General features: G+C 42.4%; 1 protein-coding gene across 1 annotated transcript; it reads left to right on the forward strand.

Moving 5' to 3' along the window:
• The first annotated feature begins 745 nt into the window (after positions 1-745).
• drd3 (dopamine receptor D3) lies at positions 746-26,745 on the forward strand. Its single transcript, XM_060900870.1, has 7 exons — positions 746-1,033; positions 4,757-4,869; positions 10,195-10,331; positions 17,686-17,879; positions 22,589-22,660; positions 23,503-23,857; positions 26,549-26,745. The coding sequence occupies exons 1-7, from the start codon at positions 746-748 to the stop codon at positions 26,743-26,745; spliced, it is 1,356 nt and encodes a 451-aa protein (XP_060756853.1).

Consider the following 26,745-nt stretch of genomic DNA (forward strand, 5'->3'; position numbering starts at 1 on the left):
TTAGAACTCTAGAAAATGCCAAAAAAGACATGCGTTATGGATGTGACGGAAAAAATACCCCATTTCCCGGATGACTACACATATTCATCAAACTCTGTGAAATTGCAAACATAATATCCAAATGCAGGCATGCATTTAATAAAGGAGTCTTAGCTGAAAATAAAAAAAGCCTTTGTTTAAAATATTTTCTATTTCAAGCAGAATCTAGGAAGAAAAAATCAGCGTTATGGATGTGACATAATTCCGTTATGGATGTGACGCATCTGAAATAGACATGGCATATGTTTAGAAAATCAGCAATTTAACCACCATAACCCTTTGAAAAACTCTCTAAATATCAGCTAAAACTATCAAAGTTCTTAAATAATATTTAGGATGGCTATTGTTTTGCTGTTTTGTGGATTTTAGCATACATTTCTGTGGCTTGTGGCAATAATATAGAATTGTACATGATCAAAGTTGATTTTAGCTTGGGTTTTACATTATAAGAAAGAAAGACTGACAGTGACATATTAGGTTGGTTACAAATTGGTTCAACTTATTCACATCTGTAAAATACAGGCCTAGGTGAGATCTCTGGGAGTGGTTTTGATGTATTACATGTTGCTTTATTTTTGCATGGTGAGGTTGACATTTACATGGAATTGCCCAGAACTGATAGGACTCACTGGAATTTTATTAATATTTTGAAGATATTCTCCTCTCTGATTACTTAATCCTATTTATTTATCAGGTTTTACTGTCCATGGCAATGTTACACAGCAGTGAATGGTGGTGGAATGACTCGGAGCGATCTGCCAGTGTAATGTTGAACACCAGCCTGGGGCCAGCTGTGGAGGACGGGGTGCGCAACTACTATGCCATGCTCTATTCACTACTTATCCTGGCAATTGTATTCGGGAATGTGCTGGTGTGCTTGGCAGTGGTCCGAGAGAAGTCGCTTCAAACCACAACCAATTACCTTGTGGTTAGTCTGGCTGTGGCTGATCTGCTGGTGGCTTCGCTGGTCATGCCTTGGGTTGTCTATTTAGAGGTGAGCACAGAGAAACTACAACCAAATTTATCATGTAGATGCACTGACCCTGACCAAGATAAAGTGGTTACTGAAGTGAGTGAGTGAGTGAGTGAGTGAGTGAGTGAGTGAGTGAGTGAGTGAGTGAGAGCGAGCGTGGCTATATTTCATTTTAGTACCGAATTGATTGATGGATGTTGTTGTTGTGTCCCAGTCACTCCATCTGGTTTGGTGTCTGAGGTAATAGGATGCAACAGCAAAATTTGCAATCTGAGCCCATGACCATGGGCAAGGTTTTCAAAGAAATGACAGGATTCACAGGCAAATACATAATCACTCTGTACAAAATGGGCAAAAGCCAAACTAGAAGACAGCTCCCAAAGCAATTTGGACAAAGTACTGGAAAGTAAAGCTTCATGGAGGTGAGAAACTTTGTAAAACACAAAGGCAGACAATGGGGTATCAAAGTCCCTCACATGCCAGGACTTGGTCTTCCCAGACAGTCTCCTGTCTTTGTACAAACCAGGCCCTTAAAGCACATTGGGCAGTGCCAATCTCCATTTCTATAGCCCTCAGCCTCTCACCTGTTACACAGCTAGGGTTACAAATTGGGGGGGGGGTTCCTCTGGTAACTGCAGGAGTTTGACTCTCCACTCACATCTGTATTGCAGCATGCCTTGCCAGGTAGCAGGAGGTGCCATTTTTTATAATGGTCTTTGGTATGACCTGACCACAAGTAGAACTCGTGATCTCCTGGTCAAGAGGCAGACACATTAACCACTAGGCCAACTCACAGTAACAATAGGGTATATAATTATGACACAATGAGGGGCGGCACGGTGGTGTAGTGGTTGGCGCTGTCGCCTCACAGCAAGAAGGTCTGGGTTCGAGCCCCGTGGCCGGTGAGGGCCTTTCTGTGTGGAGTTTGCATGTTGTCCGTGTGGGTTTCCTCTGGGTGCTCCGGTTTCCCCCACAGTCCAAAGACATGCAGGTTAGGTTAACTGGTGGCTCTAAATTGACTGTGAGTGTGAATGGTTGTCTGTGTCTATGTGTCAGCCCTGCGATGACCTGGCGACTTGTCCAGGGTGTACCCTGCCTTTCACCCGTAGTCAGCTGGGATAGGCTCCAGCTTGCCTGCGACCCTGTAGAACAGGATAAAGCGGCTAGAGATAATGGAAAAATGACACAATGAACATAATTCAGACTAACAAGTGGCATCAATAATTAGGGGGCTGGTGGTCGGGTAAGAGTAAAGAATATACAGTGGATATAAAAAGAGTACGTGCCCCGTTAAAATGATAGGTTTTTCTGATGTAAAAAAAAATGAGCCCATGATAGTTGTTTTTCTTCAGCTGGAACAGGGGCTTTAGTCAAGGTGGAGGGAATTATGAACAGTTCTAAATACCAGTCAATTTTGGCCCAAAACCTTCAGGTGTCTGCTAGAAAGCTGAAGATGAAGAGGAATTTCATCTTTCAGCACGACACTGACCCAAAGCATACATCGAAATCAACAAAAGAATGGCTTCACCAGAAGAAAATTAAAGTTTTGGAATGGCCCAGCCAGAGCCCAGACCTAAATCTGATTGAAAATCTGTGGGGTGACCTGAAGAGGGCTGTGCACAAGAGATGCCCTCGCAATCTGATAGATTTAGAGCACTTTTGCAAGGAAGAGTGGGCAAATATTGCCAAGTCTAGATGTGGCAGGCTGATAGACTCCGACCGAAAAAGACTAATGCTGTGATTAAATCAAAATGTGCTTCAACAAAGTATTAGTTTAAGGGTGTGCACACTTATGCAACCAGCTTATTGTATGTTTTTTATTTTTTATGTTTTTCCCCCGAAAAGATTTGTTTGTTTTTCAACTGAATTGTACAGGTTATAGGTCACATTAAAGCTGGGAAAAGTTTTGAAATTATTTATTGTGGTCTCATTTTTTTACATCAAAAAAGCCTATCATTTTAATGGGGTGTGTGCACTTTTTATATCTACTGTAGATGGTAAAACTTAAGGAATAAAACCATTAGAGGCATGTTGTTATGAGCATGTGGATTATTTTCCAAAAACAGCATGTCATGAAGAGTGTTGTTCTACTTATACCACAGCAATTTGCCAAAAATTACAAACTTTAATTTATTACCTTTTAACCATCCATTTTGGCATATCACTACAGTGACATGGCTGCTCTGACGGCTTCAGTCATCAAATGCTGTGTTCACACTTATACCGGTACGAAAGTGGTATAACTGTATCGATACAAAGTATACCGGTACAGTTTAGTGCATCTGTCCACACTAGCGAGAAATGTTTGCGGTTTTCTTTCACGGTAGTTGAAATGCGCGTGCGCGAAATGTTTCCGTGGTTACCGAGTAACTTCCTTCTGAGAATATGGCGGATGAAACAACGTGTGTGTGCTTTTTGTTGTCAATGTACAGTCTGTATTTCTGGTGGTCATTTATTCAGTCGAATCATATAAAACACGTGAGGCAGTTGAGAAAGAAACAAAGAAAACGAATCTCCCTTTCTCTCCCTTTTCCCCCTTCCTCCTTTCTTCCTCCCTCCTTTTTCCCCCTTTCTTTGCTCCATGTAGCTCCACAGTCGTTTTGAGCCATTTTGACGTTTTATTTACAGCTGGAAAGCACGTGCGTATTGCCGGAAGAAGTAGGAATGGTTCATTGCGCATGCACATTATATTTGTGTCAATACAGAGCCGCTTCATCTGTCCACACTACAGCGAAGCGCTACAGTACCGATACTGTACTGGTACGAAACCCATACATTTGTGGGTTTCGTACCAATACAGTTATACCGCTACAGTACCGGTATAGTTGCTAGCGTGGACAGGTGTTGCGGTACGAAAGTAGTTTCGTATCGGTATAAAATCCCTAGTGTGGACAGGGTAAAAGTGTCTAGGGATTAGGGAACATTACAGTAGTAATGTTAGACCTACGTATGTCCCCTTTGCCTTCTACTGGATTATTATAGAGGTTTTCTCCTCTCAACCATTCACACTCACACCTATGGACAATTTAGAGCCACCAATTAGCCTAACTTGAATATCTTTGGGAGAAACCGGAGCACCCGGAGGAAACCCACGCAGACAAGGGGAGAACATTTGAACTCCACACAGAAAGGCCCTCGCCGACCGTGGGGCTCAAGCCCAGAACCTTCTTGCCACCTTACCTTTTGTAGTTACATTTAAAGTTGTGGAACATCTGAGAAGCAAGTTAGTTCTAGTTAGGGTAAACATTATAGCAGCTATAAACAGAGTCTTAACCTCACCAGCAATACACTTAACAATTCAACAGCGCCATGGTATAAACCTGAAGTAAACGGGAGGCTTCTGTAATACTTCAGAGGAGCAAATCTGTTAACACTAAATCTCTTGGTTCATTTGAGCGCGTCACAGAAATAGCACTATTTGCAATAGAGAACAAAATTATGCAGTTGTTGGTGAAAGCAGAATATGTGATGCAGTGCTGAAGCATCTCTACCAGGGCTTTATTAGATACAACTCAACCATCCATGACCACTGCATTTCACAAAGGGTTATAGAAAATGAGATGTGTCTGTGTATCTGCTTGTGCATTGCCTCATATGGGAGATAAGAGCTATCCAAATGTACAAAATTGCACTCATCTTGCTACTTTGTAATGATGTTGAAAGAGACAGTATTTGTCTAGTCAGGATCCATTCCAGTATGTTGCTGAGAGTTTGAGAATGCATGTAAAACTGCTTCATTTGCAGGTGGTTGGTGGCTCTTGGCTCTTTAGCCGTTTGTACTGCAATATATTTGTGACGTTGGACGTGATGATGTGTACAGCCAGCATCCTCAACCTGTGTGCCATCAGCATCGACAGGTAACATCACCATTAATTATTCTTGGGGCTCGCTGTAATGAAGAATTTAACATGATACTGTATATGGAAGACTGCAGTTGCTCCAAGAGAGTTTCAAATTGATTATTATTGAGTAGCTACTGTGACTTGCAATGTAATCTGACAGGCCATACAACAAACCAGTCGACTGTAAACTAAGTTTGAATTTAAAAAAAGTCATACTATTGTTACATTAATGTGTAAAAAGTAATATAATTGGTACATTAAAGTGTGAGTCCAATAGCTTGAAACATCCTTTTTCATGATTCAGCCATTATAAGTCATAAAGTGTATGTTTTAGTTCACATTCATGTTATGTATAAGCCTTCAGGAATTTTCTGAAAATAAGAAAATTAAATTCTTTCATTCCTATTGTCTTCATTTTCAGTGATGTTTTATTGGTGATATTGATTGACAGGGTCACTTTGAAAGTACAAGCCTCATCTCATCTCATTATCTCTAGCCGCTTTATCCTTCTACAGGGTCGCAGGCAAGCTGGAGCCTATCCCAGCTGACTACGGGCGAAAGGCAGGGTACACCCTGGACAAGTCGCCAGGTCATCACAGGGCTGACACATAGACACAGACAACCATTCACACTCACACCTACGGTCAATTTAGAGTCATCAGTTAACCTAACCTGCATGTCTTTGGACTGTGGGGGAAACCGGAGCACCCGGAGGAAACCCACGCGGACACGGGGAGAACATGCAAACTCCGCACAGAAAGGCCCTCGCCAGCCACGGGGCTCGAACCCGGACCTTCTTGCTGTGAGGTGACAGCGCTAACCACTACACCACCGTGCCACCCAAGTACAAGCCTGTTAGCCAAATTATAGATTGAAACTAAATTATTAATTTAAAAAATACATTTTAAATACAAGCAAATCATTAGAATGCCCTTAATGTCCTCGTGCCAGGACATTAGCATTGATGCTCATGGATTAGCATGGACCACGTTTTGTGTATTGGCTACGTCTTTGTGAAAAAATGCTTTTACTTTCAAGCCTGAAGTTGTCAGCAAAGAAACTTTGTAAAAATGAGATTTTGTTGCCTAACACATATACCGATCAGCCATTTTAAAAAAAATAAAAAAAATAATTGACAGGTGAAGTGAATAACATTATCTCATTACAATGGCACCTGGGCGGCACGGTGGTGTAGTGGTTAGCGCTGTCGCCTCACAGCAAGAAGGTCCTGGGTTCGAGCCCCGGGGCCGGCGAGGGCCTTTCTGTGTGGAGTTTGCATGTTCTCCCCGTGTCCGCGTGGGTTTCCTCCGGGTGCTCCGGTTTCCCCCACAGTCCAAAGACATGCAGGTTAGGTTAACCGGTGACTCTAAATTGAGCGTAGGTGTGAATGTGAGTGTGAATGGTTGTCTGTGTCTATGTGTCAGCCCTGTGATGACCTGGCGACTTGTCCAGGGTGTACCCCGCCTTTCGCCCGTAGTCAGCTGGGATAGGCTCCAGCTTGCCTGCGACCCTGTAGAAGGATAAAGCGGCTAGAGATAATGAGATGAGATGAGACAATGGCACCTGTCAAAGGGTGGGATATATTAGGCAGCAAGAGAACATTCAGTTCTTGAAGCTGATGTGCTGGAAGCAGGAAAAATGTGCAAGCGTAAGGATCTGAGCTACTTTGACAAGGGCCAAATTGTGATGGCTAGATGACTGGGTCTGAGCATCTCCAAAATGGCACATCTTGTGGGGTGTTCCTGGTATGCAGTGGTTAGTACCGAACAAAAGTGGTCCAAGGGAGGACAACCGGTGAACTGGCGACAGGGTCATGGGTGCCGAAGGCTGAGTGATTCACATGAGGCACGAAGGCTAGCCCATATGGTCCAGTCCCACAGAAGCGCTACTGTAGCACAAACTGCTGAAAAAGTTAATGCTGGCTAAAGCAAAAAGGTGTCACTACTGACAGTCACAGCACAAAAGCAGCATGAAGCAGGCAGAAACTAGAACATGAAATATTAAAAATTTTGCATTGGACTTGGTGTGCATACTCTGTGTGTGAAAACTTTGCATATTGATTTTGAAATTTTCACATCACATTTTCATGTTGTATCCAGTGTATAAAGGCCATAAGAGTCAATGCTGAAAAACAATTACAAAATTATTCATAAGGCAACACAATCATGGAATTTGAACTGTAGGGGACGTCTTTGAACTGTGGAACCGCATGTCTTTGGACTGTGGGGGAAACTGGAGCACACCCACGCAGACATGGGGAGAACATGCAAACTCCACACAGAAAGGCCTCCATCTGCTGCTGAGCTCAAACCCAGAACCTTCTTGCTGTGAGGCAACAGTGCTAACCACTACACCACCATGCTGCCCAAGCTAAGAATCATTTGTGTTAAATTTATTGCTTTATGATTAATTGATAAAAAAGGAGTATAGTTCAAGGCCAGATCTGATTATCTAATTATTATTATCTATAGCTGCTTCTCCTGTGAAGGGTCGTGGGCAAGCTGGAGCCTATCCCAGCTGACTATGGGCGAGAGGCGAGGTACACCCTGGACAAGCCGCCAGGTCATCGCAGGGCTGACACATAGACACAGACAACCATTCACACTCACATTCATACCTATGGTCAGTTTAGAGTCACCAGTTAACCTAACCTGCATGTCTTTGGACTGTGGGGAAACCGGAGCACCCGGAAGAAACCCACGCGGACACGGGGAGAACATGCAAACTCCACACAGAAATGCCCCCATCGGCTGCTGGGCTCAAACCCAGAATCTTCTTGCTGTGAGACAGCAGTGCTAACCACTATGCTGCCCAAATTAAGAATCATTTGTATTAAATGTATTGTTTTATGATTAATTGAGGCGGCACGGTGGTGTAGTGGTTAGCGCTGTCGCCTCACAGCAAGAAGGTCCGGGTTCGAGCCCCGGGGCCGGCGAGGGCCTTTCTGTGCGGAGTTTGCATGTTCTCCCCGTGTCCACGTGGGTTTCCTCCGGGTGCTCCGGTTTCCCCCACAGTCCAAAGACATGCAGGTTAGGTTAACTGGTGACTCTAAATTGACCGTAGGTGTGAATGTGAGTGTGAATGGTTGTCTGTGTCTATGTGTCAGCCCTGTGATGACCTGGCGACTTGTCCAGGGTGTACCCCGCCTTTCGCCCGTAGTCAGCTGGGATAGGCTCCAGCTTGCCTGCGACCCTGTAGAAGGATAAAGCGGCTAGAGATAATGTGATGTGTGTGAATGTGATGATTAATTGATAAAAAGGAGCATAGTTCAAGGGCAGATCTGATTTGACTCTCATTCAAAGCTCATAGTCTGCTCATAAAAAGCATAACTCAGACAGTAAGGCTTTTATACATTAATGTTAATCATTAAATAGAAAACAGATTTGTTTTTCCATTATGCATTTTATGATAACCGCAATACAGCCCATCAGGAGTTGGTATAGTTTATAAATTTACTTTCATTTTAATTATTGATTTGCTGACTTTCTTAGAAGGGGCGGCACGGTGGTGTAGTGGTTAGCACTGTCGCCTCACAGCAAGAATGTGCTGGGTTCGAGCCCAGCGGCTGGCAAGGGCCTTTCTGTGTGGAGTTTGCATGCTTTCCTCTGGGTGCTCCGGTTTCCCCCAAAGGCGTGCAGGTTAGGCTAATTGGTGGCTCTAAATTGACTGTAGGTGTGAGCGTGAATGGTTGTCTGTGTCTGTCAGCCCTCCAATGACCTGGTGACTTGTCCAGGGTGTACCCTGCCTCTCGCCCATAGTCAGCTGAGATAGGCTCCAGCTTGCCTGCGACCCTGTAGGACAGGATAAGCGGCTACAGATAATGGATGGATTTTCTGAGAAACGGGCCACAATTTATCACAATAAAATGGACACTTTTAATTAACTTTCAAAGTTAATTAATTTGCAAATAGTGAGGGTGTTCGTGGATCTGAGGGGATTTTAATTACACTCTGAGGTGAATGGTGCGGTTTGAACCTTTATCATCATTGCCATTATCATATGAATTATTTCAGCGACAATTCCAAATGCAGTCAGTAGACACAGAGAGGTATAGGCTAAACCAAGGAAAATAAAAGGTCTGTTTGCACGGCGGGAAATGGGTGAGATTACAAAATGAGGACATTAATATTAATTCTGCTTAGAAAGAGAAAGCTAGCTTGATTAGAACCCATATTCACACATCCTGCGTGTGTCTTTCTGTTTTTTAACCTTTCTTTCTAATCCATTCCAGTATCTAGCTTACCTGTCTACATTACTCTTTTTACTCCATACCCTGTCATCAAAGCACTTTAAACCTGAAGCCTGACGCAGCCTGCTGGGTGAAAGTGCTAATAACACACCTGCCCTGGACTTGTCTGTAATTTATTATTAATAGCAATACACCATTACTAAGAAAGCCTCAAACCTGCTGAGAGCAAGTAAGCAAAATCACACAAATCTCTCTGCTATAATAATCATATTTTAAGAGGAAATAAATAAATAGCTCTTCATTTTGAGCAAGCGTGTTGAATAATGAAAACCCCTGGGGCAGTAGAATAGATGGCACAAATACCAGGTGAGTAAGAAAATGTTAATATTTTAATACAAAACATCTCTGTATGCGGCACTGTGGTGTAGTGGTTAGCGCTGTTGCCTAGTGCTGTCGCCTCACAGCAAGAAGGTCCGGGTTCGAGCCCTGTGGCCAGCGAGGGCCTTTCTGTGTGGAGTTTGCATGTTCTCCCCATGTCCGCGTGGGTTTCCTCCGGGTGCTCCGGTTTCCCCCACAGTCCAAAGACATGCAGGTTAGGTTAACTGGTGACTCTAAATTGACCGTAGGTGTGAATGTGAGTGTGAATGGTTGTCTGTGTCTATGTGTCAGACCTGTGATGACCTGGCGACTTGTCCAGGGTGTACCCCGCCTTTCGCCCGTAGTCAGCTGGGATAGGCTCCAGCTTGCCTGCGACCCTGTAGAACAGGATAAAGTGGCTAGAGATAATGAGATGAGACATACAGTATATATATATATATATATATATATATATATATTTATTTATTTATTTTATTTTTTTTTTGACAGGGACATTTTGTATTAAAATATTAACATTTATATTTGAGAAGTGGTAGTACTCAGCTGCCATATTAAGTTTTGCTTTGCATTCTTTTTTGACTGCTGCTCTCAACACACCTTTATTATAATCATACTACTATATACATTTTTTTAATTGATTGACATATATTTGATTGTTCAATTTCTGTGAGGATGGCATTTAACGTTGGTATATATCCATTCCTTAAAATACCTAATGTTTTCCTTTGTTTTCCTTTATCACCTTTCTGAACAGTCTGTCTGTTTCTATGCAGGTACACAGCCGTGGTGATGCCTGTACTCTACAACACAACTGACAGTTCACGTAAAAGAGTGTCAGTTATGATAGCCACAGTGTGGATCCTGGCCTTCGCTGTCTCCTGCCCTTTACTATTTGGGTTCAACACCACAGGTAAAGATGCAGATGTTTATAGTCCTGTATCACTCATAGAATTCCAAAGATACAGTGGTGCTTGAAAGTTTGTGAACCCTTTAGAATTTTCCATATTTCTGCATAAATATGACCTAAAACATCATCAGATTTTCACACAAGTCCTAAAAGTAGATAAAGAGAACCCAGTTAAACAAATGAGACAAAAATATTGTACTTGCTCATTTATTTATTGAGGAAAATGATCCAATATTACATATCTGTGAGTGGCAAAAGTATGTGAACCTTGGCTTTCAATATCTGGTGTGACCCCCTTGTGCAGCAATAACTGCAACTAAACATTTCCAGTAACTGTTGATCAGTCCTGCACACTGGCTTGGAGGAATTTTAGCCCATTCCTCCATACAGAACAGCTTCAACTCTGGGATGTTGGTGGGTTTCTTCACATGAATTGCTCGCTTCAGGTCCTTCCACAACATTTCGATTGGATTAAGGTCAGGACTTTGACTCTTGGCCATTCCAAAACATTAACTTTATTCTTCTTTAACCATTCTTTGGTAGAACGACTTGTGTGCTTAGGGTTGTTGTCTTACTGCATGACCCACCTTCTCTTGAGATTCAGTTCATGGACAGATGTCCTGACATTTTCCTTTAGAATTCACCAATATAAGTCAGAATTCATTGTTCCATCAATGATGGCAAGCTGTCCTGGCCCAGATGCAGCAAAACAGACCCAAACCTTGATACTACTACCACCACGTTTCACAGATGGGATAAGGTTCTTATGCTGGAATGCAGTGTTTTCCTTTCTTCAAACATAATGCTTCTCATTTAAACCGAAAAGTTCTATTTTGGTCTCATCCATCCACAAAACATTTTTCCAATAGCCTTCTGGCTTGTCCACGTGATCTTTCGCAAACTGCAGACGAGCAGCAATATTCTTTTTGGAGAGCAGTGGTTTTCTCCTTGCAGCTCTGCTATGCACACTATTGTTGTTCAGTGTTCTCCTGATGGTGGACTCATGAACATTAACATTAGCCAATGTGAGAGAGGCCTTCAGTTGCTTAAAAGTTATCCTGAGGTCCTTTGTGACCTTGCCGACTATTACACGCCTTGCTCTTTGAGTGATCTTTGTTGGTCGACCACTCCTGGGGAGGGTAACAATGGTCTTGAATTTCCTCCATTTGTACACAATCTGTCTGACTGTGAATTGGTGGAGTCCAAACTCTTTAGAGATGGTTTTGTAACCTTTTCCAGCCTGATGAGCATCAACAACGCTTTTTCTGAGGTCCTCAGAAATCTCCTTTGTTTGTGCTATGATACACTTCCACAAACATGTGTTGTGAAGATCAGGCTTTGATAGATCCCTGTTCTTTAAATAAAACAGGGTGCCCACTCACACCTGATTTTCATCCCATTAATTGAAAACACCTGATTCTAATTTCACCTTCAAATTAACTGCTAATCCTAGAGGGTCACATACTTTTGCCACTCACAGATATGTAATATTGGATCATTTTCCTCAATAAATAAATGACCAAGTATCATATTTTTGTCTCATTTGTTTAACTGGGTTCTCTTTATCTACTTTTAGGACTTGTGTGAAAATCTGATGATGTTTTAGGTCATATTTATGCAGAAATATAGAAAATTCTAAAGGGTTCACAAACTTTCAAGCACCACTGTACTTTGGGATTCCCATTTGTGTGACCACAATTTATTTTAATCTTAATATGCACCTTCCTAACACAGTGCTGTTGTTATGCTTTAATGATTATTAACTGAAACTGACCTTTCTAATACAGTATTCGATTTTACTGCTTTACAAAACAAAGTTGTATTAGTTTTTCAGAATTTATTAAGTGGACTGTTAGCACAGTTGATTATTTTCCTGTAACAGCATGTCACAAATTGCTTTATTCCTCTTTACTATTTATCTTACATCACAGCAGTTTGCCAACAATTACAATTTTTATTTATTGAAGAACACATCATATTTTTAAAAATTCATTCATATACCAGTGGTACATTTTAATATTGTGGAATGTCCACAAAACAAGTTAGTTCCAGTTATCGCTTATGGTAACAGCACTGAAAACCTGAGTTTGGCGCAACCTCCAAACATGGCTGCTCTGAACTACACTTCCCTGAACTACACTCCTCCCCTCCCCCCCCGGTCACCAGAGTTCTAACTACATCACCCGTCTCCAATTATCCTGCAATCACCTTCCCTACATAAGCTCAGCAGTCACAAACACACATCATGAAGTATCGTTCTGTATCCCATACCTGACTATACTGAGACATTTGGTTTCCTGACTGACTTCCTGATAAAGACCACTGTTCTCGTTTCTTCTTGACCTCGTTTCCTCGTCTCTCCCACACTCCCGCATTACCCTGTTTACTGATCGATCAACCTCCACCTGTCCTGACTACGATTTCTGCCTCACGATTTGGCTTCAGTTGCAGTTTGCGCCACACCTGCTCTCCCCTGCACATGCACCTGTAAGTGCCTGCACTCTGATAGGATACTTCACCATCATGGATGCAGCAGAGGAGGCTAAGCAGACTGCAATCCATCCGCAGGGGCAACTGTTAGGAGAGCACCAGCAGATGATAAGTGATCTCAACACCAGGATGACACAACTCACTGCTGTGGTGTCACAGGCCATCCTCACACGCCCCTCCTTTCCTTCCGGCACGACCCGAAGTATTCTTCTGCTGGAAAAGTTTTCTGGGGAAGCGTCCCATTGTAAAGGATTTCTTTTTCAGTGTTCCTTGTATTTTTCTTCTCTCCCCAGGGGCAACAGATGAGGAGATCTCCCAGTTTATCAGTCTTCTCACCAGTAAAGCTCTCCAGTGGGCAAGCGCAGTGTGGAAGCATGGGGGCGAACACATCACATCATATGAACATTTTCTGGAGCTTTTTACCAGAGTGTTCGACCATGAGCCAGAGGGGATCAAAGTTGGAGAGAGAGCCTGTTAACTATCCATCAAGGAGAAAGGAGTGTAGCAGAGTATGCACTGGACTTCCACACTTTAGCCGCTGGCAGCGGCTGGAACAAGCCAACCCTGAAAGCCACATTTTGCCAAGGTTTGCGTCCAGAGGTACTCAGCGAACTGGCATGCTATGACAAACATCTTTCTCTTGACTCGCTTATCGACCTGGCCATACATTTGGGTCATCTCCTCCACAAATGATCCTCACTCCAACTACCTCCTACTCCTCCTAACACTAACTCTGTGACCCCGATGGAAGTCTCCCGCACTCGACTTAAATGATCCGAAAGAGAGAGAAGGTGAGAGGGCCTCTACTTTTACTGTGGAGAAGCTGGCCACCTGATCTCCCAGTGCCCTACTTGACCCCCACGAGACCACCAGCCAAGCAGGACCGCCAGCTCAACTAACCCAGTGAGTTCTGACGCATCTTATAACTCAGTCATTCCAAGTGCCAGTAGTATTAAAGCTACCAGGGTCGACCCATGTGCTCTCTGCTTTCATAGACTCAGGGGCGGAGGGAAACTTTATAAACACTGCGATAGTTCAAAAGTACCATCTGACGACCCACGCTCCCAGTGTCTTTCAGTGCCTCATCAATTACATGTTCAGGGACATGTTGGGGAAGTTTGTTATCACCTACATCGACATTCTGATTTACTCCCCAGATGAGAACACCCACCCTGAGCACGTCAGTGCTTTCTCGCCTGCTCCAGAACCACCTATACATTAAAGCAGAGAAGTGTGAGTTTCATGTTCGCCCAGTCTTGTTCCTGGGCTACATTATAAGTTTGGAGGGGGTGAACATGGACCAAGCCAAGGTCACTGCCGTGACATCGTGGTCCACTCCTATGTCATTTAAGGAGTTGCAATGCTTTCTGGGGTTTGCCAATTTCTACTGCCAATTCATCCATGGTTTCAGCACCATCGCAGCTCCTCTCACCACTCTACTGAAGAATGGACCTTGATGCCGCCACTGGAATCCTTCAGCCAATCAAGCTTTCAACAAGTTAAAGACCACTTTCACCACAGCTCCCATACTGCAGCACCCAGACCCTTCCAAACCCTTCATCGTGGAGGTGAATGTGTCTGAAATAGGATTGGGGGAGTTCTGTCCCAGTGCCTTGGTGAGTGACCCAAATTGCACCCCATACCATTCTGCTCAAAGAAGCTCACCCCCACCAAAAGAAACTACGACATCCGTAATTGAGAGCTCTTGGCAGTTAAGTTGGCTCTAAAAGAGTGGAGGCACTGGTTGGAACGCACAGCACACCCATTCACAATCCTGACAGATCACAAGAACCTCGAGTACTTGAAAACAGCAAAACATCTGAACCCCTGTCAGGCCAGATGGGCCCTGTTCTTTACATGATTTCAATTTAACATCTTCTATCATCCCGGTTCTCGAAATACCATGGCTGATGCTCTCTCCCAAATCCACTCATCCTCACCACACTCATCAGAACCTACACACAACCTACCACCATCTTGCCTCTTGAATGCTTCCTGCAAGCAATAACCTGGGATATAGACAGAGAGATCAGACTGGCACACAAATCCTCCTGAAAATTGCCCACCAGGACTTTTGCATGTTCCACCCAGACATAGAGGCAAACTCATCACCTGGGCACACTCCTCTCCTGCCACTGGACACCCCAGCACCCATCACATCTACCAGCTCCTCCAAAACAAGTATTGGTGGGAGAACATGATTTCTGACATTCATCCTTACGTCTCCTCATGCTCCGTCTGTGCCCAAGCCAAGGTTCCCAGAGCTCCTCCTGCTGGCAAACTATGTCCTCTCCCAGTACCCCAGCAGCCCTGGTCACACATTGCCCTTGATTTCATTACTGACCTACCCCAGTCACAAGGCAACACTGTCATCCTGGTCATCATTGATAGGTTCTCAAAGACACTCAGACTCATCCCACTACCGGGTCGACCCACTGCACTTGAAACAGCTGAATTGCTATTCACTCACATCTTCCATTACTATGGTATCCCCAAAGACATAGTAAGTGACCAGGGCCCCCAGTTCATCTCAAGGTTATGGTCACAATTCATGGATAAGCTGGGAGTATCAGTTAGTCTCACCTGTGGATATCACCCAATGGCCAAGTAAAATGAGCTAACCAAGAAGTGGGCTGCTTCCTCCATATATATTGCATGAGAAACCAGAAGGATTGGGCATGATTCCTTCCATGGGCCAAGTATGCACAAAACTCTCTCAAACATTCAGCCACTCAGCTAACCCCGTTCCAGTGTGTACTCGGATATCAACCTCCATTTTTTCCTTGGGATGACACCCTTATGCATATTCCAGCCATTGGTTCCAGAGGAGCCAACAGATATGGGAGGAGGTACATCAAGAGGACATCAATGTCAAGTACAAATGCTGCTCTGGCAAGCACAGAAGCGCCACTCCCAAGTATGCCCCAGGTGATAAAGTATGGGTTTCCACAAAGAACCTCAGATTACCCAACTCCTGTAAGAAGTTGCAAAGCAGATTCAAGCCAGATTCATTCAAGATATTACGCAGAATCAACAAGGTCTCGCACAGGCTCGAGCTTCTCCTCACAGCAAGATGGCACTAACATTCCACGTCTCATATCTCAAACCTGCTATCCATGGTCCCCTAACCTAATCGTGGCTCAGTTGGATAAGGCACCATGCCATAAATCTGGGGACCTGGGTTTGATTCTGACCTGAGGTCATTTCCTGATCCCTCCCTGTCTCTCTCCTGCTAATTTCCTGTCTCTACACTGTCCTATCCAATAAAAAGGTGAAAAAAGCCCAAAAAAATTCTAAAAAAAAAAAACCAATTTGGCTTCAGCTGCAGTTTGTGCCTCACCTGCACTCTGGCACTTATGTTATAGCAGCTATAACGAGTTACTCCCATATTTTCTATTGAAGTTAATCAGACAAAGAAAAGCTGTTTGTTGCTTTAAAAAAACCTGTTACAAAACAATGACACTGGAGACTCACTCCATCCATTATCTGTCGCCACTTATCCTGTACAGGGTCACAGGCAAGCTGGAGCCTATCCCAGCTGACTATGGGTGAGAGGCAGAGTACACCCTGGGCAAGTCACCAGGTCATCACAGGGCTGATACATAGACACAGACAACCATTCACACTCAATTTAGAGCCACCAATTAGCCTAACTTGCATGTCTTTGGACTGTGGGGGAAACCCACACAGACATGGGGAGAACATGCAAACTCCACACAGAAAGGTCCTTGTTGGCCACTGGGATCAACCCCAGGACCTACTTGCTGTGAGGCAACAGTGCTCACCACTACACCACCATGCCACCTGAGACTTGTTCCATAAAAGTTAAATAAATGTTTCCTTACAGAATAACACAATATCAACCATTCTACATTTTCTTTGTTAAGTAAAAACATGTTTTTTACTTTGCTTAGTATTAGACTTCGATTATGTACAATGCAAGTCGTCATGAATTACCCACTACTATGGAAATGATCACATATTAGAATAAGTACATTAATATAAACCTGCGAGACAAACCTGTAAATTACAGCCTTCAGTATTATCAGAACTGCTGTTATTTTTAAAAAAAAATTAATGAACACCTTCTGACTAGTCCGAATCAACAGTTGAACAGCATTGTGCTATAAGTGAGAACAGCTCATGATAATGGAATCAGACTTGAATGACAGTGTGTGCTGATTGACTGGAATCAAAGCTGGGATTCACTGCTTCGTAACTCTGAATATTAGATCAAAAGTCAACAGTAAATACCATTCAGAGCTGAGCTGTTTTTTCATGGCCAATACCATTGAGACCTTTCAGTCTGATTCAGAACAGGATTTTCAATGGAATATGCAGAGCAAATACTGCAGTCACTTAATCGGTGTGATCAGTTAATTAGTCTCTGGCTGAGATCAAATGGATGATATACAAAGAAGCCTTTTAGGATTAAAACAGCAGCTTTCTCACATTAGTTCACAATAGATTACCTCTTCTCTGCTCGGTCTTGTCTGATTAGGCATTAGATGTTTGATTATGTCACCATAGAAACAAGATCATTCAGCTGTGCAGTCCAAAGATTTGTACAGTGTATTAATTACATGATAAGACCAAGCTGACTCCATTACCCCCAAATGGGATCACGTCATGGCTTTAATGTCTAGCGCACAACTGAAAATGAGCTCATTTTGGTGGACGGTACTGTAATTACTAATCATGTCAATTACTAGTAGATAGTAAAGACACAATAAGGATGGTTCCATTAGTTTATCTCCAACTTCTAATGACATAGTTATGATGAGTCAGTTTAAGATCTTATATGCACTTTCTATTGGTACCACAAGTACTATAAAATGTATTTTTATTTTTATATTTGTGTTTGCAGACGATCCACTGGTGTGCTCCATATCGAACCCTGATTTTGTCATCTACTCGTCTGTAGTGTCGTTCTATCTTCCATTTGTGGTGACGTTGCTCGTTTACGTGCGCATCTACATCTTCCTCAGGAGGAGGAGGAAGAGGATAACTTTCCGGCAAACCAGCAGTGAAGCTCCGCTCGGAGCCACGCTGCCATCTGCAGTAAGAATAACACACGTTCATGCCGAGGTGTAGCAAGACGGGGGGTGTCTTTGAAAGGGACTTCAGGTTTAAAATATTTGAAAAATATGGAGAGTTAGCATAACACACAAACAATGCAGATGATTTTAGATGTTTCAAATCAATAATAATAATAATAATAATAATGTTTTGCTCAGGGTGGCACGGTGGTGTAGTGGTTAGCGCTGTCGCCGCACAGCAAGAAGGTCCGGGTTCGAGCCCCGTGGCTGGCGAGGGCCTTTCTGTGCGGAGTTTGCATGTTCTCCCCGTGTCCGCGTGGGTTTCCTCCGGGTGCTCCGGTTTCCCCCACAGTCCAAAGACATGCAGGTTAGGTTAACTGGTGACTCTAAATTGACCGTAGGTGTGAATGTGAGTGCGAATGGTTGTCTGTGTCTATGTGTCAGCCCTGTGATGACCTGGCGACTTGTCCAGGGTGTACCCCGCCTTTCGCCCGTAGTCAGCTGGGATAGGCTCCAGCTTGCCTGCGACCCTGTAGAACAGGATAAAGCGGCTAGAGATAATGAGATGAGATGAGATGAGATGAGATGAGATGAGATATTTTGCTCAGTAGCTGCACTATATTAATGTTCATAAAAGGTGAAGGAAGCGTCTAGTCAGCTAGCGACACTCTTAGGTCAGGGATATTGAAGTGACCATAGGTGAAGTGCTGGAGCTCTAATGCATGAGAAGGAAAAAAGGAGGGATTTATAAGATTAAAAGCAACTTTCCCAGGATCCCAAGTGGTATTCATACTATTCAAACACAATTTCAAATCCCAATGATGCCATGGGAACCAAGACATCAAAATTGGTCATGGAGTCTGGGTAGAAGGGATGGTAACTCTAACCAAACACGGGTGTCTGTGAGTTCATGTATGAGGAAGAGGCTAAATAGTACTTTCCTCTGAGTTTGTTACTCTGCCCTGAGGCACAGCATAAGCAGCAAGTCGAAGGTCTTGAAGGAAACATGTTTTAGCTTTCACCCTCCCTGGTTGGTAGCTGTCAAGTTACAGGAGAGAGCTGGATGGTGGGTGGCAGCTGACCAAATTAGGGATGAAATGGGGAAAAATAACATTCTTGCATCTTGGAACTGTTATATAGGTAATTTATGTCAATGTTATTAAAATAAGATCACACAGATCATGGCCCCAACCTGAAATTAATTCCAGACCATATCAGTGTGTTCAGATATTGTGAAAACGTACAAGAGGCCATAAGATAATAATCGAAGAATCACTTATGCATAAAGTGTTTGTGTTCCAGCATAGCATGTCAGTTTTGGATCACATCTCAAATTTGTATTATATTTCTCCATTTCAGACCCGTTTTGCCCAGCAAAGCATGTCAGAAAGCATCATCTATCACTGAAGCAGATCAATCTAAACCAAATCCCTTCTCAACATCAACATGGTTTCCTTGTCGTTCCTTTGAAATTGAGCTGAGACCTTGGAACTGTTCCAACATGACCATTTCAGTGCTATTTGCTATCCCTCATCCTCCAGGGAGAATTTTTACACTGCTATTAGATCTGACCACAGCACAGGTTGACTGGAATTTTTTCAACTTATTATATAATGCACTTCAATTTAGTTTCTAAATTAGCTGTAGTAAATCAGTTTTCTGAAAATTCACATTTATTGGAAGTGAATGGGACTAACCCTTGGCACATGGGAAGCCATGGCCTAATGGCTAGAGAAGCAGCTTTGGGACTAAAAGGTTGCTGGTTTGATTCCCTGGACCAGCAGGAATGGCTGAAGTGTCCTTGAGCAAGGCACCTAACCCTCAGCTGCTCACCAAGCTGCTCTGGGTATGTTGTATGTCACTCTGGATAAGAGTGTCTGCTAAATGCCATTAGTGTAAAACTGGAGGCTTTTTATTTTGGCTAACCCTATGTACGAATCAGAATGAGCTAGATGTTTCCAGCATCTACCTGCTTTAATCCACCAAATAAACTAGACTTTTTTCCCCATGAGCAACTGTGAGAGAATTTGCCTCTAGCTAACAATTATTTATTTATTTTGGCACCCATTTTTAGAATAATAGTTTATAGCAGTAGAATACATGTAGAATGCATGTTCATGGTGAGTATTTTTAATTTGCATTTTTTTAAGTTGTGAAAGGAAAAGGAGCTAGCAGAGTGACTTCTATACGAGATACGAGACATCTTCAACAGTGTATTGACATGTCTAGATCTAGTAGTGGATAATTGGCTGGTAGTAACTGTAGAGTGTCAGTGATAGCTGCAGTAGAGATGTCACGATCACCATGCACCTAGATGTATACTTTTTTTTTTTTACTATGCAATGTTTTGGCTTATATGAAAACTCAATCTTTTTTCAGCCAGCTCTCCTATTGCTTACACATCTTGCTGATTCTCTCTCTCTCTCTCTCTCTCTCTCTCTCTCACACACACACACACACACGCACATAGTTCACGTGTTTTTGTAAAATGTAGCAGTAATTAAAAAGTATATATTTTATTTATTTCTTAAATCTGCCTCTGACAAATGCTTATAACATAACAGATCTTTAGTGTAATTTTTGAAACATTTAAAACCCTTTGGACAGTGGCTTTAATTAATCTTGTGTCCTCTAACAAGGCTTATATGATGTTTTTATGAATTATACACTATATTTATAAGCTTTATAAATGACTTTTATATAAGCCATTTAAAAGCTCAAAAGAAGCCAATAGGAGATTTGAAACTGTGACTGTAAGCCCACATTTGTGTTTGTAAGTAAAAGGGGGCATATACTTTTGCTTAAATGTGAATGAGACTTTTTATGTCGGTTGGTTGAAGTTTATTCACAGCTGTTCAAAAACATTAAAGTTAATATGTGTTAAATTCTAAAGATGCTGATTTATTTATTGCCTAATAATCTGTGTACACATGAAAAGGTGGATTATGGAACCTTGCTGGTGACATCCCTACTTAAAAGTGAGATATTTGTTTTTTGTTTATTTTGTACACTTTTTGCATAAAAAAAATATTGCTTATGCAAAGCAAATGTTATATGCTGCATGTATACAGTATGTGCACTTCCTCCTCCCCACTCTCTGGGGGGGAAGAAGGGTAACAGGAGGACAGAGGACGGGAAGGAGCAGTAGCCTAGCCTAGCCTGACAAAAAGCAATACTGGACAATGTGCAATATAAATGTGCAATATAATGTGCAATATAATGTTCAATACCTCTCCTGCTGGACTTTTTTCCTTCTTTTTCTTTCTTCTTTTCCCATATCTTATTCTTTTTTATATTTGTATATGTAAATACTTAATTTATCTAGAAGTTTTCTCTATTTTCTATTCTCTGTTTATCCTGTAATGATGCTGCTGGAATTTTAATTTCTCTGAGGGAACCCTCCCAAAGGGATCAGTAAAGTTCTAATCTAATCTAATCTAATCTAATCTAATCTAATCTAATCTAATCTAATCTAATCTAATCTAATCTAATCTAATCTAATCGTTACTTAGTCTGTTCTTCATCTTAGCTAAAACAGATGAGCGCCTGATGGTTACCATAAAATGTTTGTATACACAAACATGCACACACACATCTGTAAACGGGCACAACACAACTTACTTAACACAAAACTTAATTATCCCATTCCGACGCCTTCTTACTAAGCTGCGGCTAAGCATTAGGATCTTGTTACTAAATGTTAAAGGTAGACTGCCCTTCAGATTTTTCAAGTGTAGGTCATTAAAAGAATTTTCCCAACACCCAATTATTTTTGTTTAGTGGACCGAAACCTACTGAATTCGAATCACAGACTTCCAATTTTATTAATTTTTTAAAAATAGAACAATTAATGAATTTAGGGCCATGTGGCCCTAAATTCTCTGCTATTTTTTCCTGCTTCACCATGACCCAATTCAAGATACTATGTCATGCATCACATGGTGGGCTTTCCCCTTTCGTGCAAGGCATTGTGAGATACAAATTTGAAACGGGAGAGAAAAATGGAGGATGTGAGTGTGTGAATGAAACATGAAAGACCGACTACAGTAATAGAAAGTGAGAAGAAAACATGTGATGTTGCGAAGGAAAGGAAACGCAGGACCAAACTAATAAATATCGGTGGTCAGCGAGCACCTCGGTGTGATCAGCTGTTCGTTTAGCGACAGAATGATGGAACTGTCAGTGCACGGTCAAAGGTAAACCTGTAGATGGCAGTAATGCAACACTGTGGATGCTAGCTGCTGTAAAACCCAAAAGATGAAGGTAAACCTGCGCATGCGCACACGGACTTCCTCTGTCTGCTTGACTGCACGAAGAAAGTGATTTCATGCATATTATTTGCTCAGGAATCCCCTCAAATTAAATAATTTCCCAGCCACAGAATGGCCTGTTTTTTTAGATATTGCAGAAATAAACATATATCACAATGACTAAATTTCAGAGGGAACTAAATTTCACTGATTTTATGAAATTGAAAGGCTGTCTAGCTTTAAAGACACACACTATTTTTATTAAGTAGAGATATCGCCAGCAGGTCGAAGCTTCATAAACTATAGGTGTGCAAGTCATCTAGTCATGTGTAATAGGTGAAAGATTGTTCTTCTTTCCCTTTTTTTCTCTTCCCACTCTCTTTCCCAGCTTGCTCTTAAACCTTCTCTGCCTTTTCTGTCTTTTCTTTCTCCTCCTCTCACACTTATTCCCTCTACTTTTCTTTCTGACTCTCTCCCTAAGGAGACCTGTTTGCAAGAGGACGCTCGAAAAGACAGACGCGACCTGTCTCCAATCAGGATCAACGTGGTAAATGTGTGTATATCTTGTGTGTGTTAAAACTTTTGACACTTGGTATAAATTTATACACTACTGAAATAGGTGTGTGCGCGCCCAGTGATTCCTGCCTGTAATGAATGGCAGTCGAGGATGCTCTTTATTTAGCTCAGTGAGTCCATTTTGTCATGCTGTATTATTACCCCTGGGGAGGTGAGATGCGAGCTGAAAATTTGCAATCCTGAAGCGGATGTTCTTACAGCATGTCACGCTGTCACACTGGGTGCTCCGTTCCTCTCTCAGGCTCTTAATGCTGCACAGTCATACCAATTTTTCACACCAATTTTCATCCCAACAGATAACCTTAACAGTGAACAGGGTGGTTAATATGGCACTGAGAACACTCAGGTTGCAGACCAAATGAGATGAGAATGAAGCAGGAGATGCAGAGAGGTCTTGTTTTGATATGCTGTATAGATTCATTTAGTACTTTCTTACCAAATAGGATATCATTAGTTTAGACTGATAAGTGAATAAAACTATATCACCAGCAGGTGATTTATAAAAGAAAATTACCGTGTTGTATTTCTTATAGCGGTTAAACTAAGGGCGGCACTAATCTTAGACTCAGAGGAAAAAAACTCTGAAATGAAGAAATTAACAATATACTGTATTGTGAATCATGTTTTTTATACTTATTAAAGGGTTATAAACACTGTTATATATTACACACTGCACCTTTAATTTCTAGAAGTTGTTGGAATACTGTTCTGGTTTTGAGTATTGCTCTGTATCCTCTCTACTGACAATTTGTAATATCTAACGGATGACTCAGACAAATAGTCTCATATATGTTGTTATTGGAATTGTGATCTTTCCAGGACACTACAGAGAAGGTAGTTCGTCCCAGGCTGCTCTCAGGATGTCTACGGCGTAAACGATCGAAGACCGTCCCTGTTGATAACTCTCTCCTTCCCCCGGTGGACACGCCAAACTATTGCAGCATCAGCAAGGCCTCCTTCGCATGTACTGAACGCGAGCCCAAACGTGAGAAAGAAGCGGGACAAGAAGAAGAGCAAGCGATTACAAGGAGTAGTGAGGTGAAGGAGCTATCTAACGGACGCCCTCGCACTACAGTTCAGCCTGTTCGAGTCTCACGGAGCAACAACCACAGCCGCTACAGGAACCGACAGTCCAGAGAGAAGAAAGCCACACAGATGCTGGCTATTGTACTGGGTGAGTACTGCTGCAGGCATGAACTGTACAAACATCCTTGACATCAAGCAAATATTTCTCGCCAACACCAGTCCTGTGGTCACATAATGGACAGTTTGAATTCCAATATTGCTGAAACCATCTGTGCCCAAGACTCCAAGAGAATAAAACTAAAAAAAGCCATAATCTCTGGGTGGGAGGGATGGTATTACTTTTTCTCCTGTTAGTCAAAGTGACACTAACCAATCATGTGACTCTTTGAGCTTGTGCATTTATGCACAAGATCCAGGAAAGATCGCACTTTCCTGGAGGAACATCACTGACACCATTGTTGGATTAAGCTTTAAGTCCCAGCTAACTAACCTTGATAAAGCCGAAAGGAAAATTCACACATGCTGTACATGAAAAAAAGAAGAACTTTAGCTTCCAGCTGTATGCCAACAAAAAAAGACCAACAAGGCAGGAGTGTGTACTAAATTATTTGAAGCCTAACAACACTGCTGTACCTGTTATTACACTGGTACCAGTGCAGTATCAGTTCTGTGCTGATGATCCACCGCTTAAATAATATTTGTTCAGTGGTGGGCCTATGGTCATCCCTTTCTATTGATTGCCAGGATTAAGAGTCTCATGTCATTATCTCTAGCTGCTTTATCCTTCTACAGGGTCGCAGGCAAGTTGGAGCCTATCCCAGCTGACTATGGGCGAAAGGCGGGGTACACCCTGGACAAGTCGCCAGGTCATCACAGGGCTGACACATAGACACCCATTCACACTCACGGTCAATTTAGAGTCACCAGTTAACCTAACCTGCATGTCTTTGGACTGTGGGGGAAACCGGAGCACCCGGAGGAAACCCACGCAGACACGGGGAGAACATGCAAACTCCGCACAGAAAGGCCCTCGCCGGCCCCGGGGCTCGAACCCGGACCTTCTTGTTGTGAGGCAACAGCACTAACCACTACACCACCGTGCCGCCCGGGATTAAGGGTGTCTGACAAAATTATACAAAACAAGTAATTGTATACCTATGTACACTTACATCCAGTTTGCAACAACAACAAAAAAAAGCAAAAATATCATGCAGATACAGGTCAATAGTTTCAGATAATGTTCTCATCAAATATCAGAATGAATAAAGTGTGATCTCTGTGACTTTAATCGTGGCATGGATGTTGGTAGCAGATAAGCCAATTTGACACTGTCAGAAATAGGGGTACAGTTGGAGTCTATTTCTGTCCCCCAAGGTCCAGTCTACACTAATGTACCCCCTAAGGCTCATTATTGGACTTCAAGGTAACTATGTGTACCTTTTTAGGGCCAAAAATGTACATAGATGTTCCCAAAAAGTACATAAAAGGTACAAATAAGTACTTTAGAAGGTACTGCTCCAGAGACAAGCTGTTGTACCCCAAGGGTACAATAATGTACTTTATTTTCTAAGATTGTATTTGAGAAACTGCTAATCTTTTGGGAATTTCACACAGAATAGTTTATAGAGTTTGCACAGGATGGGGCAAATAAAACCTTGTCAGCACTTTCTCAAATAGTCAAACTGGTACCAACAACCAAGCCATGGTTAAAGTCACAGAGATCACGTTTTTCCCCATTCTGGTGTTTGATGTGTTTGAAGTGGAAGCCAGGGCTTAATGGTTAGAGAAGCAGCTTTGGAGCTAAAAGATTGCTGCTTTGATTCCCTGGACTAGCAGGAATGGCTGAACTGCCCTTGAGCAAGGCATCTAACTGCTTGCCAGGTTGTTCTGGGTTTGTTGTACATCCCTCTGGATAAGAGCATCTGCTAAATGCCATTAATGTAATGTGAGCATTATGTGAAGCTCTTCACCTGTATCTGCATGATGTTATGCTGCTGCCACATGATTGTCTGACTAGATAACTGCATGGATACGTAGATGTACAAGTGTTCTTAATAAAGTGGACAGTGAGTGTATATAACTAGTGAACCTGACAAAATAACTGCATTGGTATAGAACTTTCAGCAAGTTTATTTGCATGAATCAATGAAGAGCTGCTGATGGAAAAAAAAAATCAGTCGATGCAGATTAGTTCTTAGCTGATGCAGTCATTTACCTGCTATCTCGCTTTCCTGCTGCGCACCTGGCACAAGCTCCAACTCTTCATCTGCTGAAGAAAGATAATGCACACCTGCTCCTAGGAATCTGGCTGCAAGCCAGATAGACACCAAAGCTCTCATGAACTGTATCTCACTGATAAACCTTTATTGGAATGTCATTCTGGCTCACCACCTGTTTAATTTTTTTGAAGAAAAGGTGGTGAGGGATGATAGTTATTGATTCACTAACCCATCTCGTTGTTACCTTTATACACCCCAGAATTTAAAAGCAACAGGATCACAGTTCGGACATCATTCTCTGCACGGGCTGTCTTAGTTGCCAGCCTGGAGCAAAATCATCTGGGGAACACTGATGAGTGTCATTCAGCCATCCAAATGAAGTCAGGATCTATAAAATGAGCTTGATGGTTTGCTAAGTCCTAAGTCTGACTGCTCCTTTTTATTTATTTATTTTCTCAGAAAACCGCTTCAAGTTCACTGGTGGATCTTAGAAAGAGTAGCTGTGAGAGGTCTAACCTTTAACAGCATTAATCTATAAGCACACCATGTTTGTTTGATGATTTAATTAAGAGTTCATACCTAGTTTCTTTACCACTGTGTGCTATTATGCTATCCTCCAGGCGTCTTTCTCATCTGCTGGTTGCCCTTCTTTGTGACTCACATCTTGAACACTCACTGTCGGAAGTGCCACGTGCCACCTGAGCTGTACAGCGCCTTTACCTGGCTTGGCTACGTCAACAGCGCCCTCAATCCGGTCATTTACACCACTTTCAACATCGAGTTTCGGCGAGCCTTCATCAAAATCCTGACCTGCTGA

The sequence above is a fragment of the Neoarius graeffei genome, chromosome 19 (genome assembly GCF_027579695.1).
Source record: "Neoarius graeffei isolate fNeoGra1 chromosome 19, fNeoGra1.pri, whole genome shotgun sequence".
Taxonomy (NCBI): Eukaryota; Metazoa; Chordata; class Actinopteri; order Siluriformes; family Ariidae; genus Neoarius; species Neoarius graeffei.